The sequence below is a fragment of the Choloepus didactylus genome, chromosome 7 (genome assembly GCF_015220235.1).
Source record: "Choloepus didactylus isolate mChoDid1 chromosome 7, mChoDid1.pri, whole genome shotgun sequence".
In the NCBI taxonomy this organism is placed as follows: Eukaryota; Metazoa; Chordata; class Mammalia; order Pilosa; family Megalonychidae; genus Choloepus; species Choloepus didactylus.
The window spans coordinates 73,952,860-73,969,681 of record NC_051313.1 but is presented as its reverse complement, the minus strand read 5'-3'; the positions used below and the strand labels follow the sequence as shown (position 1 = coordinate 73,969,681).

At 32.5% G+C, this 16,822-nt stretch overlaps 1 protein-coding gene across 2 annotated transcripts in view; it reads right to left on the bottom strand.

Moving 5' to 3' along the window:
• Positions 1-16,822, bottom strand: part of LOC119539802 (pleckstrin homology domain interacting protein) — a 143,627-nt gene that overhangs the window by 117,111 nt on the left and 9,694 nt on the right. For both annotated transcript variants that reach the window (XM_037843591.1, XM_037843590.1), the window contains exons 5-6: positions 14,294-14,444; positions 14,098-14,196 (exon numbers count right to left, since the gene is read on the bottom strand). In XM_037843591.1, the coding sequence (XP_037699519.1) occupies positions 14,098-14,196; positions 14,294-14,444 (250 nt within the window). The remainder of the gene's footprint in view (positions 1-14,097; positions 14,197-14,293; positions 14,445-16,822) is intronic.

Genomic DNA, 16,822 nt, shown 5'->3' with positions numbered 1-16,822 from the left:
ACTCCTTAAATTTTATTAAACTATGACATCAGTTTATAAAATGAGCATGATTAAAATGATATAAGAAGTCACAAAGGAATAAGTTCTTTATATGACATTACAGTTTAACCTTAAATCAAGTAGCATATATGGTTTTGGTTTAAAAGTACATTTATTTTCACAAGTGTGGTGACAGGAAATAAATTAAGTATGCCAAAGCAAATCTCTATCTTCTTCACTTGGCAAATTTTTTCTTATCCTGCAGGACCAGCTCAAATGCCACCTCCTCTAGGAAGACTACAGTAAATTGCAAAAAGCCTCCTAACTGGTTTCTTCTGCTCAAAGCTCTGCAATGCTTTTCTTCAGAGTAAACATCAAATTCCTTACATACGAAGGCCCTACATGATGTTGTTTCCCATTACCACTCCGACCTCTCACCTGCAACTTCTCCCCCTTACTTAGTCTGCTTCAGCCACTCTGACCTCTAGTATTACCTCAACATGTCAGACATGCTCCCAACTTAGGTTCTTTATATTGCTATTCCCTTCGCCTTGAATGGTCTCCTCCCATACGGCTAATTCCCTCACCCCTCTCAAATCTTTTCTTGTCATCTTCTCAATGAGGCCTAATCTGAGCAGCCCACTGAAAATTACAACTCACTCCCTACCATCACCCATAATTCCTCAACCCCCTTATATAGGTCTATATATATATATTTTTTTTCTCCATCACTTATCACTTGATACTATACATTTATTTGTTTACTATACACATTGCTTATTCTCTTTTCCACCTCCACCCCAACATAATCTCCATGTGGGCAGAATTTTTTGTCTGTATTATTCTTTGATTTGCAGTGGCATTAATAGATGAGCAATATATACTTGTTGAATTAATGAATAAATTATATAATAACAAAACAATTAGGTTTAGAAATAAAACAAAAGTGGAAGATTTCTTTACCTGACAGATTCTAGATCTAAAATCTCTCTATGGAGTCTTCATTTCAACTGCCCTGCTAAATGGATTTAACTTGGGGGAAGAAGAAGTAAATACATTTACTCAATTTTCTGAAAACAGACCAACAAATGAATAAAAAATTCCAGAAATCATAGTTATCCATTTGAAATAGCAACCCCTTTAAAGTCTGAAGGAATAAAAGGAACAAAATAGTCACGTGAATTTTGCAAAGATCACTCAAGATCAGACTTCGAAACCCAGTTTATGTCCACAAGTCTACAGAATTAATTATTAGAGATAAACATAAGATTCACAATTTCTTAAAGTTATATATAACTTTGTACATATGTAACCTATGGGTTACTATCCTTTATTTCTCTTAGTGCTAGGATGATAAATTAAATTCTCCCATGTTACTTATTCTTAGTTCACACCTAGTTACCTCCTTAAATTGACTTATTTCTCTAATCACAATACTAATGTATAATCAATTTAGAAAGTAACAAATGAAGAAAAATCCATAATTCTATCAGTATCAAAATTATGCAAAGGTTTTCTTCAGAAGCAGCCTTTAACAGCTATGCTGCATTCCTTAATGTGATAAGAGACAAGCTGTAAGTGTGACAGAACTGTGTTCAAACCTGACATTTGGAGACTTGAAGCAAGTTACTCTAAGCTTCAATTTCTCCAGTTACATTACTAGAATCATTTTCCATAATATACTTGACTTTCATATTATACCGTTCTTTGACATTCTGCTAATTTTACAGTCAATTCTGTCAATATTTTTCCTCTCCTTTGTGATTTCTTCTACTGCTTTAAGATGAACAGTCCTACTGGGCCAGTAGCATAAATATCCACTTACCATTTTTCTTTTCCTTTTTAGCAATTTAAGTTTACTCACATAACCCCTTAATGAGCTGGAGGTTTAGTACACACTTTGAGATTAATCTCTAAAGTGCTTTTAGAGAACAGATAACCAACTATATGCTATAGCATTTTCATCTAATTCTTCCCTTTACCAAATTAAATTGTGATTAAATTCTCTTATAAACATTTCTGTGCTAGGCCACTGACATCTAAAGTTTTTATAAGCTAATGTTTTGATATTTATCCAGATATTCTTCCTCATTATGAATTCACTTTAAAATGTCTTATTCTAGGTTATTTATTATCTCATCTAACTTAAGGGTGAATATTGAAAAGGTTTTTTAAAAAATCAATGTTAGAAATGTGAGTTGAACGTAATTCACTTATAAACAACTGACTTCTTTCTATTCGGGAACATGTGCTTTCTTCTTATAGCTGGGCTCAAGCTTGCAATCCAAATTAATTTAGAAAATGGTTATACATAACAGTTATCTCAGTTTCTTTCACTATACAAATCCATACTATTTGAATCAAGTTCATGAGAGAAACATACAGGTAACTGCCATAGGAGGGCATCTACAATATCCTTAGTAATTATATTTTTGAGGAAGACATTAGAAAAATGCATAATCTCTGCAAATAAGAAATTATTGAAGCAGAAACACAATTACCTCTCGCTAAAATATTCAGGTTTTATTCTCCCTTTGCAAAGTACTTTGCAAAATGGACAAGAAGACACGATGAAACTAAATAAATTATCCAAGATGAAAATTAACCATGGTTAAAAAAAAACATTTGGGAAAAATCAAAATTACTATAAATCAACCAAATTGCAGTTTAGCTGTTCTGTTGTTGTCGTTATACCTGTAAAGAACAATATAAGAAGATACAGGTATCTACTGTGTGTGAGAAAACTGTTCCCCCTCAACACTCAGAACTGGAGGGTCCCAAAACTATGTCCACAACTTCTGCCAACTTATGAAAGCAAAACTTGCTGGCATCATAACAAATGCAAGGAAAGCATGTGGCTGTATGTTCCAAAATCTGGAGAATCACTTTTGTGTGTGTGGCAGTAAAAGAATTAGATGACAAGGCAGAGAGGACAGAATACGTAACTCAGAAGGTATGTCAGTACAATGTAAGATTATTTCAGATACAGAAAAAAGGAATAATCAGGTAAGAAACAAAAGAATATTTTTACCAGAATGTTATTTTAACAAATTTTTATTACATTTATTTTTGTACCACAACTTGACTAATTTTATGTTAATTGTAATTCTGGTTAAAGAAAACACTTGGAAGGAAAGCTGTCAGGTTTTCTGAAAATAAAATACAAAAGAAATTATAATTTATAACTAACAACCATGTAAACAGTTTCCAAATTAAAGTACAAAAGACAGTGAATTCTGAACAATCAGTACCTAGGTCTTGTTTTAATTTCCACAATTTGTTTTAATAAACATTTCCTAAATCTAAGATTAATAACCTATAACATAAAAAAACAGTTTGTAAACCTATTAACTAAACTTGAAACTAAAAAATTAGTGATAAACACATAGGCAAAAGCATATGAAAATAAATTTGAAACTGATTTACTCCTCATAAATGCCATGCCAATTACAGATGATAATGAGTAGTTTTCCCATAAAATAATACTACAACCATGATGATGAAGGTGGCAATTTCTAAAGAAACGACCTCCACAGTTCACTGAAGTCCAAACAATTGTCAATACACGGAGTTGGTGATGTCAGAATTTCATCAGATAAATGTATCTTACTCATGGCATAAAATTACATAAAACTGTTTTACAGAATCACAAAAGTACTGTAATGAAAATGAAAAGTGACTCTTGGGGGGGGGGTCACAAAAAAATAGCCAAATATAATTCTCTAAAAGAGAAGCTGTGCTCAAGTCAGAAATCAAAAATCTTGAAAAAATGACTATGAAAGAAGAGGAAAGCCACCAGGGCTGGGAGCTAAAGAGAGGTTCTTACCAGCAGGACTTCAAGAATCTGATGATGGAAAAACTCTTATCTGATGCATTTAATAATGTGGCTAAATGTTAAAAGAATAATACAGTACACAATGTGGGGCAAAAAAAAAAAAAGACTATAGAACACTATTATTATGAGGAAAATAATGGCAACATTTACTGCATGTTTTACTAAGTGCCAGGCACTATTCTGTTAGGCACTTCATATATATTCTCATTTAACCCTCACCCAGCTTTGAGGTGGGTTTACTACTATTCCCATTTTTAAAATAAAGAAAGGACAGAATGATTAAGTAACTTTCCCAAAGATGAAGCCCAGATTTGAACTCAGGCACTCTAATGCCAAAGAGCACACTAAACTACTATCAATGGAGACAGACAGATGTTAGGAAAAAACGACTCAACGGAAACATACCAAATTACCAGTAGCAGATATGTCATGAAAAAGACTAATTTTGGAGCTGTTCTGTTTCCTAAGTTTTCTCCATTGAGTGTATATTCATTCTAATTTAATTTTTTAATTAAAAAATGTGTAGCTCAATCTATTTCAATGAATTCATAAAAACAGTATAAAAATATAAAGCATATAAAAGATTAACTAAATTCAAGGACTGATAAAAATAGACTCAGGGACAAAGATGCAAGGAATTTAAATTATTTACTCAAAAGAAAAGGCACCCTAAAGACTAAGTATACTGAAGTATATGAATGTATAGTATGCTACAGAGAATGACCATTGACTATTTGACAACGGATTGAAAATGCTATGAAGAAAGAATTCACATCTAGTTTGATTTGAAAACCATTAAGATACTACCATGGAACACCAACTTTGTTTGTTGAGTTTTATTTATAAAATCTTTCCCAATGAGTTTTTAAAGTAAAAGAGAAACACATCAAAAATATTTTGGGTTCACTTTTATTTGGCAAGGAACATTATTAGTAGGAACTTTTAACATTAATTCATCCTAGTGTCACAATGAAAAGGCTTGTCATGCAATTCTTCTGAGGTTACTAATACAGATGTTCTCTAGGATATGACAATCAAATATTCATAACCTGAGAGCCAGATATATTCTGCGAAATAATTCAACACAGGTTGGTTTTCTACAAACCATCTGGTCTCTTTTATCCTGTACCAGTAACTAGTAGTCAACCAACATAGGAAGAGGACAAATAAATCACCCTAATGGTAACCAGTATGAGCAATAGTCCCAACTTCAGTTAATGTAAAAGGGGTTACAATTTCAGAAGGATAAGCTTGTAATCAGCTTTCTGTCCACAGAAAAAAGGGGGGTGAGGTGGGGTGGTGGCAATAGGGAGTAGAAGAGTAAAGGGAAATTATCACCTGCGCAACATAATACCCATTAGAGCTTCTTCTCTAATTTTCTACTACAACTAAAATAATTAGTATGCACAAAAGTTATTCTCCAAATCTCTACACATTCAATTTTGGTGTTTAGCCTTACCTCCTGTTTGAAAGACACCATATTTTTAAGATTTAGCAGATACCACAAAGGTGAATAATGTATGAAAAGAAGAACTCAAGTACCAACTGAAATAAAATCAGAAAACGAAGAGGTGATGATTCCAAGAGTTAAGCCAAAAACAAAAAAACAAAAAACAAACAAAAAAGACAACCAGGAACAGAGTATATAACAAGCACTAAAAAACACAAATTCAGACATAATTACTAGAAGTAGTATTTATTCTTCCTCCTCTTTTCCTTCCTTTCTGTTACTTCAAACAGAAAATACAAAAATAGTACAATATTTTCAGTTTTAAATGTTTTTTAATTTTTTACATATTTATTTTAATAAAAATTCATTTTTCCTTTCAACTTTTAAAAGTTATACAGCTTTGTCTTATGTTCAACATGTTAATAATTCAATTTTGAGGCAAAAAACTTTTATAGCACGTCTATATGGCCCATGTATGGCCAGAGGGTGCAACAGTGAAAAAGAAAAGATACGGTACTTACCCTCTTGGAGAATGCAGTCTAGCAGGAAAAGAAGACATGAAGCAGGACTTTACAACAATGGTAAGTATTATCCAAATAGAAAGAATAGGGAAATCTTGAAATATACAGCAAAGGGTTCTAAATATATTGTTTATGTGTTGGGAATGGGGGAATCTCGGGATCAGGGTAGACTTCTTTGAAAATATGACATTTAAACTAAGACCTAAAAAATGAACTGCCAAAGACTGTTGTTGGGAAGTGGGCATATTCTAGGCTAAGGAAATAGGATGAACAATGATTGAGAATAGAAAGAGCACAGCACTCATGCAATATAAAGAAATCTGATATGGCTACCACACAAAGGGGGTTGGATGTCAAGAGAAGAGTTAGACAAGATGAACAGGGGCAGACTGCTTTCTAAGCTATGTTACCTTTTTGAACTGTATCTCAACAACACTGGGTTGAGAGTTTTTAGCATGTTTTAGAGGGAAGGATGTCAGAGTAATTATAAGATCTGCTTTTGGATAATTCATTGATGTTTTATCTTTCAACTGCAATGAGAATAGATTGGAAAGGATCTAATTAAAAGCAAAAGATTATTCTGCAAAAGAATGTTAAGTGTTCAAACAAGAGAATTTCATTTTAGAAAAAATGTAATCAGTTCGACAACATGAGATTACTAAGGCTTTCTCAAGGATTGAGTATTTCTTCTCAAATTTAGGTAAATACTCATATTTACCTGGCAAAATACAAACTTCAAAAAATATACCATGATTCACTGTCTTTACATACATATACTGAGGTAGATTTCAGAGAGCTCCTATATTCAAATCAATAAATGGACACAACTGGCACAACATTAATGCAGAAGGGGGAAAGAGTATGGCAGAGAAGGCGAAGAAGCAGGTGCTTTTTTAATTATATAAAATTAAATGCATAAAATCTGAAGAAAAATAACCGAGGGGTATAAATAAGTTAGTACTACCTTTCTGAGCTTCAATTTCCACATTAAAAATTGTTAATAAAGGGTATCTGGTAGAGCTGCTATAAAAGCAAATGTGACAAAACATTTTACAAACTCAAAGGTACTATCGTCTACATCAACTGCCCCAAACTATCAAATTCTCATATATTTAAAAAGTAAATCCGACTACAGATAGTTTTTCTTTTGACTTTTTTAAGGCTTTTCTAGAAGATTCTTTTTTTTTTCTTTTCCTGCAGCTTCCTTCAGGAGTTGAACAATCTGCTGCTTTGCTTACAGGAATATCTATTCAGCCTGATCATGGACTTCCCAGTTTCAAAGGATGTCTAGGAAAATGTTGAAATTCTAACTTTAAAGGATCCCTAGAGAAATTCAAAATAAGAAATCAGAGGCCTTATGAAGAAAAGATACAGTAATTCACTCCATTTACTAAGATATGAAAATTCAGCTTCAAATCCAATAATCAGTCTAGAAAACGTGTGTGACGTTTGCAATCTAATAGGGGAAATGGCTCGTGCTTCCTAATTACTACTGGCATTGCTAGCCAGCTATATCACAGGGAAGGGCGATCCCTCACACCTACAACCTAAAAACAAACCTCACCTTATTATTTACAGAAGAAAAGATATACTACAAAAGCAACAATTTAAAATCACCCAAAGAAACTGTCATTCTTCTAAGTTTTTCCCTTTTGTCAACCATAATTTTGAAAAGGAATTTAAACAAAAGAAAAAAATTTCTTAAAATACCTATTGTATACATTTAGCACTTCGTCATAAAGAATATTAGCTTTATTTCCCTTAGAAAATCAAAACTGCAAATACATCTTGGGAGTCTCTTAAACCTGTTTTTAAAGTCAAAAAAAGAAGGAAAGAATGGGACTAGGTCAGTTAGGTGGGGGGCAGAGCAGAAAGAAAAAAATTAAAAACAAAACAAAACAAAAAACTGTGTCAGAGAAATACAAAGATCATTCAGGGAACGGATTACAAAACAAAGACTAAAGCAAAAATAATATAGCTAAGCCAGAAATGATTAAACACGAATCATAAAACTATAAGACTAAAATTATAACTAGAACATAAGAAATAGGTTGAAATAAATGCATTCAAATAGGTGATGAGTAGATAATTAACTAGGAGTAAAGAATGAATTGAGTAAAAGGCAGGGAGATAACAAGATTGTATAGAGAATATTGGGAAAGAATAAGTGATCAGGAAAGAAACTAAAGAATATTATAATCTTATAATTTACTGAACTATATGTGAAATAATTGTTAAGTTATACTATCCATTATGTTAAATATGTTAAAATCATATTAAATCTTAAAGATATATAATAACATAAAACAATCTTTCTAATAATTATCTAAGCAATAGTCATATTAAGGAAAAAATAACTCTAAGGGTCTACAGGAAAAAATCCTGATTGAACAAATTTTATGAAATTACCAACTGCAGAATAATTCAAATATGATATTGGACATATGGCAAAATGTAACATTAAAAGGGAGAAGGGAGAAGAGTCTTCTTTTAAAAAATGTACTCAAGAATTATTAGCAAAATAATTCATTAAGTGGTAGTTATAGACAGAAAAGGCAGAAAGTAATGTTTATTGTTTTCTACTTTGTGCCTAACCTATATACTGTATTTCATTTAAATCTCTGAATAACAACATAAGGTATGCATTATCCCATTTTACAGATGACGAAGTTGAAGGGCTGAAAAATTAAATAATTCGCTTAAGGCCACACAGCCAGATTAAATAAAGGAGAGTCAAGATTTGAACCTAGTTTAAGTGACTCCTTGCTGACTTTTTCAAACCAGTTTTCTCAGAGAATCACAAAATTATAAATATAGATGAGACCTATGACTTCTTTTAATGAATAGGCTTCATGGCATTCACTGGTATTTGGTTAAATAAGCTGAAGGCAAGGCTATTTCCTTAGGATCAGAAAACTGAATCTCAAGGCAAGACTGTTTCCTTACACTCACATATTTTTAAGCATCAGGTTCCCCAAGACTTCTTATCCCCACCCACCAAGCCTACATCGTATAACAGTAACCTTACCACAGAAGTAACAAATAAAACAACAAAGGTATGACCTATCTAGGCAAACAAGATGGGAAATGGAAGACAGAGATAAAAAGTTTACTTTGGTAGTACAGTAAATGTAAGGAAGGTACAAACAACAAAGCAATCAGCAAAAGACTGCTTTAATTTAATGTATTTCAATCTTTTTCACAAGTCAGACATGCATTAAATGAATCTCCAAATTTAATTTTTTTAAGCACTGTTTTAAAGTATCTTAGTCTCTTCTTTCCTGATGTATCCTCATGCTTGTTTATCACTGAAGGTAGAGCTGTTTACCATATAAAAATACAGGGTAAACCATACCTAAAAAGAGGCATAATGTGGCTAAGGAAATGGGAGAAAGAAAAAAGCCAGAGATTCATTGACATCTTGGAAAGTAAATGTTGCTCTGCCAAGTACACATTGCACGTATCTCTTCCATTGTAAATCAGTTAAAAGCTAGTAGTAACAATAGACTCCCTATATCCACATCAGCAATATTACTTACCTTAAACATCAATGACCTGACAGAAAAACAAACTTGTTTTTTTGCTTTTGAAATAATGTTAAAGGAGGCTCCTTCCAGGCTGGAAAAGTAGAACACTTTGGGTCTCCTGTCCTGAGAATGAATTCCAGTTCAATTTTCACGATTTACTTCAAGGACAAGGAGGTACAAAGTAGTCAGGATTTATAAGCAGATATAAAATAAAATAGGATAAGAGAGCACTGAGACAAGCTCAAGAGTGGGTTCTTAAATCGTGCAGATACGGGTTTTAAGGAACAGTATAATGAACTGATAACCCAGTTTACTCATGAAACTTAACGTTTTAAAAAATCAGTTTCTGGGCTTTTTTCTCCTTGCCTCAAAGCTATCCTTAGATCAAATCTCTCTTCTTGTTCCTACCAACTATTCCATATTTTACTCCTTACCCATCTCTAAACTTTTTCTAGCCCACCCCCATTTATCAATTACCTACTGCCTTTACATTTAATACTTACTTATGCTGAGGAGTTGGGTCTATAAAAGTAATAAAACATATCCTTGCCTCCTCCAGGACCTTACAGTATATTAGAGAAAACAGAAGGAAATAAATTGTCACAACCGTGTGATAAAAGCCACAGCGGAGATAAGAATAACCATTTAATTCTGCCCAGTGACATTTGAGCTATAAAAGAAAGAAAGATGTTCATAGAATGGACAAAAAGAGAGAGCCATTCCAGAGAGAAATCAAGCATGTACAGAGACAAAGAAATGAAAAAATTGCCTGATTTATTCTAAGAACTGCCGAAAGTTGTACAAAGTACAAGACAAGGTACAGGTGAGAAAACAGCAGGAAACGTGAGAAAAGGTCAGTCCTAATGACTGTGCAAAATCCATTAAAAGGGTTGAGAATATTCAAAGTCACTGGAGGGGAGGAGGAAGCATTACGTGAGCACATTTGCATTTTAGAAAATTTAGAGCAATAGTTCTCAATCAGAGGCAATTTTATCCCCAGAGAACATTTTGCAGTATCTGGAGACATTTCTGATTGGCACAACAGGGAGGGTATTACTAGCGTTTAGTAAGTATAGGCCAAAATTGCTCCTAAACATCTTATGATGCACAGGACAGCCACCTACAAAAGAATTATCTAGCCCAAAATGTCATAATGCGCAAGGCTGAGAAACATGGTTTAGTGCTAAATCCTGGGGTATAGGAATGAGACTAGAGGCAGGCAATCAAGTACCCTATAAGTCCTAGGAGAACAGAGGCCATGCTCCGGTTCTTCTTGCAACTCCTAATCCCAGCCCAGTGCCTAGTATAAATACAGGGGACTCAATATTTACTTGGTAAATGAATGAATGATGCAGAATTCCAGGCAAGAAATAACAAAAACCTGAAATGTGGCTGTGGCAATGGTAATGGAAAAGAGATTCAAGAGAGTAGAACAGCGTACACAAGTCTTATTACTAAACAGACAGCAGAAATGAAGAAGATGTCTAAAATAAAATGACTTCTAGGTTTCTGGCTAAGAATAAAACAAGGTTTATTCTAGAGCGTCAAAAGTTCAGTTTCAGAAATGTTTAAGTTTGAAAAAAATGTGAGATACCTAAAAACAGAGGTCCATTAGTTTGCACATCGTTTGAAAATATCATGTAAGAAAGGAAAATCCAATTTAGCCACCACCCTGATCTTCAATAATCCTCTGAGTTATAGCAAGAAGTTTCTTCAATTCAAAATGAACAAACCCTAAATACAACATGATATCCTGAATAGGATCCTGGAACAGGAAAAGATAATTATTGGGAAAACTTGGTGAAATCTGAATAAAGTCTAGTGTTTAGTTACTAACAATATACCAATGCTAGTTTCCTAGTTTTGAGAAATGTACCAGTTAATACAAGATTGTTATTTTAGGAGAAACTGGATGAGGGATATATAGGAACTCTGAACTACCTGTGTATCTTTTCAGCAAGTAATTTATTCCAAAAGAAAAGTTTATTTTAAAAAAACTTCTATTCCAAATGTGTCAATTTAGATCTATATTAAATATTTAATTCTATAGTTTAAGAAAACCTAAAAAGCTGATTTTTTTTTCCTTACTTCCATTGACACATGGTGATACCACACTGACCAAAGAAAGAGTGAAGGAAACCTTTAAGATAACAAAAGGATAAATAGGCCAGTATCACAAATGTTCGTATTTTAAAAAAAATTCTGACACACACTCTGTGACAGCTTGAAATAATACGTATCACTATGTAGGCAAACTATTCTGCAAAGAAACCTGAAGAATTTTTTTCTTCCCATTACCATTGTATCATTCACAACTTTATAGCAGTAACAAGATAAACTCTTCTATCAGGATGAACTCTGATAAGACATGATACTAAACTATCACTATAATTAGTGTACTCATTTTGATTAGTCCAGCTTCAAGTAGTTTCAAGAAATATATGTAAATATAAGGAAGAAAATACGGCAAAACTGGTGCTCTGGTACAGGTACATCTTAGCATAAAGCACTAAGATTCTTGTGAAAACTGAATGGAAAAGGAAAAAACTTAAACTTTTATTTCAAATCCTAAAATTGAGATAAAGTACTTCAGAAAAGTACAATTATCTGCTTGGTAATTAATTCCATTATCTGAACGTACTTCTCTGCTTTGACACAAAACCAAGATATTTTTGCCATATTTATATTCTTTTTATCCAAGTCAGCAGTATTAGTGCTATAACCATCAATGGCCTGGCTTAAAATATTTTATCTGAATTGATACCTATTCGGTTTCCTTTTCCCAAAAAAAAAGACTAAATCCAATTTCACTGAGTAGCCAAGTGTTATTACTGGAAATAAATTTTTTAATTAGCTTACTGGAAAATAAGGCACAGCATAATGGAGTCTGATAGCCTAGACTGAATCCTGGCTACATGATTCACTAAATGTGTGACCCTGAAGTTACCAAAATTCTCCATGCTTCAGTTTTCTTACCTATAAAATAGGAATAATATTCTACCTAAAGACTATTTAATGGTTTAAAAGAGAAAACAAACGGAAAATGCCTATAACAGTGCTGACACAAAGTAAAGTTATTTGTCATCCATAATTCTTATATTTTCATTGTCTGCCACAGGCTGCCCGGCAATGTGTTGAAAGAACAAACATAACATATTCCCCTTATTACATGAAAATGCAGTTTTCCAAAGAGAATATAAGCTTTTCCCCTAAAGTGGAAATCTCCTATAGTATTTTACCTTCCCCTCCTTTCAGGAAACCTATTCTACTCCCCAGTATAATTCTCTACATACTTAAGTGTCTCAGATCCTTTCTTGTTCTTAATAATTATCCATTACAGAAAGATTATGTATAGAAATCATTTATCAAGACAATATGTTTTAAAAAAGCAAACATGATTATCCATGATTACTGACTATGAAAATATCACACAGGATACTTCACTACTGAAACAATCAGAGGAAACAATCCAGAATGTATCACAGAGATGAAAAGATGGAAAATATAGAAGAAGAGATCATAGGGAGTATTAAAGTGAGAAAGTCTAGCAATTGTTTAACTGGAATTCCTCAGGAGATGAGAGAGAATGGAGCAAAGACACTATTTTAAAAGATAATGGCTGAAAATTTTTCAATTAAAGACATTACAGATTAAAGAAGCCTAATAAATTTCAAGAAAAACAGACATACCACAGGCAAAATATAGAAAACCAAACAGAAAGAAAAAATAAAGCAACCAGAGATCATCTCCAAATCAGCAACAGTTAAATAAAAGATTTAAGCTCAAATATATCAGTAATTATATAGACTAAATGCCCCAGATAAAACAAAAAGATTGCCATATTGTATTTTTAAAAACTACTACTTTGCCATTTTCGAGAGAGAAAAAATATGAAAAGGTTGAAAGTAAAATGATGAAAAAAGACATACTATATAAACACGAAACAAAACAGAAATGCCAAACTGTGACACTGAATATAAGTATCAAAGAAAGGAAGAAATCTGGAGAATTTAGATAGGCAGATTTCAGGAAAATAACATTCCTGGCAAGATAGGAGAGTGGAGTAGGGCAACAGAGGTTAAGATCAAAATATAAAGGTCTCTGAGAGTCAGATGGAAGAATTTAGACTTGGTGGTAAAGAAGTATAACACCATTGAAAATCTTAATCTCTTTATACAACCTTGAGCACAAGAGTGACACCATAAATGTAGAGTTGAATACAAATACTATTACCATGTTACACGGTATGACCTGGTAGTGGGGGAGGAAATACTAGAAGCATAAAGACTAGTTTGGATTCTATGATAATCCTGGCAAGACCAGGGCCTGGACAAAGATGATAGGAGTAGAGACGAAAGAGATGAATCTAGGAGATATTTCAAGAAGAAGACATTATCTACATCGATTTTCCTCCTTTGAAGTTTTAAAGGCAAAAAATAAAAATGTAATGAAATTCTTTAAAGAGAATCAAACCATTATAACTTAACCTGAATTATAAACTATTGCCCACTAAATCAAATTAATAATACATATTTTATTAAACTGTTTTTGTAAAATAAAATACCAAAGTTATAAATTCTGATAATTACTCATTAGCATCTCTTCTTTACTGTATCACTAATACAAGAAAAACTCTGGTGGTTCAGCAAGCTTTTTCCTCACTGAATGCTAATATACATAATATGGAGTTCTCTGATTTCATAGTAATTAAAAATCATTTCTGTTTATTTTTAAAAACCATTTACCAAGAGGATATCAATTAGGCAATGAATTCTAACAACTCACCAATGCTGGGTGGACTGCCATAGTTAACTGGTGACTCGGGTGGTCTTCCACAATGCAATGCAGCAAGAGCAGATCCTTTCCACACAACATGCTTGCAGCCTATTAAACACACATGTTTTTATGCATACAAAGATAAGGACACAAAGACAAAAAGTGACACAAAGAATGTCTAAATCCTAATTGAAATTTTTCATACTTTTATTTGTGCGTAGCAAGGACTGTCTTCCAGCTCCTAGTAAAGTTTGTACTCCAGGAACACTTTGAGGAATTTCTTGTTCAAGAAGAGGGCCTAGTCGATGACATATCTGCAGCAAATGATCAGGTGCTAAATGTCTGTAATACTTCACCTATTATGGGAAAGACAAATACATAAGTATTTGCTAAAGAAAGTGATAAAATTCTTTGTTACTGATATCTTCAAAAATTTTTAATTTGATAGTAAACTAAAACATATTTTTTAAAATACAGCAACTTGATCTGGCTAGTCAATATCTCATTTTTCTTTGGGGGAAATCTCACATTTATTCTGTGAAACCATTTAACTCATAGAATAAAATAGCTACCGCAACTATCAACTTAAGCCACTGCAGAGGGAAAAAAGCTCAAGAACCAATGTAACCTAAATATATCAAGTTATAAATATAACAGATCCTGGTCAAAGCAAATATAGATTGGTGAAAAGTATATATAGCATATAACCTAAAATGGCATGTTTCAGATTAACATTTTATTTTCAAAAACTGCAAACAATAACAATAAAATCATTCAACTATAAAATAAATACAATAAATATTTTGTGCCTTTGGTTTTATAAAGAAAATCTTCAGAATAATTAAGGATAAAAGAAACTGACGGCTCATCTTCTCCTTATAAAATTTAACAACACAATATGAAATATTTCATGAACTTTATAAATTTATTTAACAAAAATCTTACAGAAAGGCAAAATTCCAACTACTGCTTTAAACAAGTTTTGATTATAAAATCATTCTATATACTATGAAAAGTTGAGCACTTTTAGAGCAACTTCAAAATACTACAATTTATGCCAGTCTGAAACCATGAAAAGAAATGCTAGTATTTTTTATTATCCATCTCTTAAGCCTTTCAGTAATAAATAGTATTAGCATAATAACCTAAAAAGAAACAGAGGAAACAAGGCACACTATTTTATCACTTTATATTTAGGTACCAAGTTAAAAAAATTTCCCAAAGTAGAACTTAAATGTAATAGTTCAACCACTCTCAAAGTATGTTCTGGGAACCCCATAAGGTCCCTGAGATCAAAATTACATTAATACCAAGACCTTATTTTCTTATTTGCCTTTTATCACTCCCGTTTTCTCATAAGTATATGGTAGAGTATCTCAGAGGCCACATGTTGTGTGATATCACAACAAACTGAATGCAGAGGCAGATATGAGAATCTAGCTGTTTTCTATTAAGCCAGACAATAAAAGATTTGCAAAATCATAAAACAATGCCATTCTTATCACTAAGTTTTAAATTTGGAAAATATTTGTTATAAAAATGTTATATTCACACATAATGGGTTTATTTTACTATTATTAAATAAAATTTTAAAAAATATTTTCTCAAGTTTTAACTTCTGATACAGTAAATACCAATAGATTATAATCCACATAAACACAAACTCTTTGGGATCCTCAATAGTTTTTATTAGTGTAAAGGGAGGCATCCTGAGACCAAAAATTTGAAAACTGTTACAAGTTCATCGAGTAATGGCAACTTTATAGTACGCAATTCCTTATGATAAGACTGATCCGGAAGGGGGGAGGGTCAGATCATTTTAAAGAGGTTACCTAATATTCATTCTTCTAAGCTGAAACCAAACTGAGAGGAACCTACCTCTTTATCATAATACACTCCTGTCATGGGAATAACGTGGAACCATACTGTCATACTTTGGTAATTTAAAATAGTACAGAGCCTGATATATGGTAGGTGGTCAATAAGTATTGGTAGAATGAATACTTTCAGGAAAAAAGGGTTCTTATAAAGTATGTATAACACAAATTATATATACTACATTCCTGTTTTGGAGATTCACAAAGTTTCTCTTAAGAACCTTGACTAAAACAAAAACTGATATTAAAGCCTTTGAGAAGTCCATGGATAAACTGTTAATTGTTTAGCCCACAATTTCCCACACTCATTTAGCTTCAGAACCCCTTTCCCCCTAATAATATCTATCATCTTTCCTCAGAATATCCTTTAGGAAACACTAGTATGATCAGCTAAATAAAATAGAAAATGATTAGAAACAACTATACCAAAATATGAATTTTTAAAATTTAGTTACTCTTTAAACTATAATCTCCCCCACAATAATTTACCTAAAAATAAAATGTCCCCACAGCACATTATACTCCTTCCCAAATGTCCCTTCATCCCCTAGCACTTCGTGGTACTTATCATACTGTATTAATTGCTCTTAATATATTTTGAAACTTCAGTGAAAAATCTAATGATAGTTATGTTCCTCTTCCCCAAAGAAATACACATGTAGGCCATACCACTATCTACCCTGTCCGTGGGGTTAACGGAACCCCTTGCACTATATTAAAATGGCCAGTTTACCTGTCCATGTCCTACATAAGAATTCATGAGATTAGTCTTGTTCACCTCTGCAGACTCGGTGTTTAATGTACTTATAGTTAAATGTTTAATAAACTATTAGTTAAACAAACACAAGAGAATAACT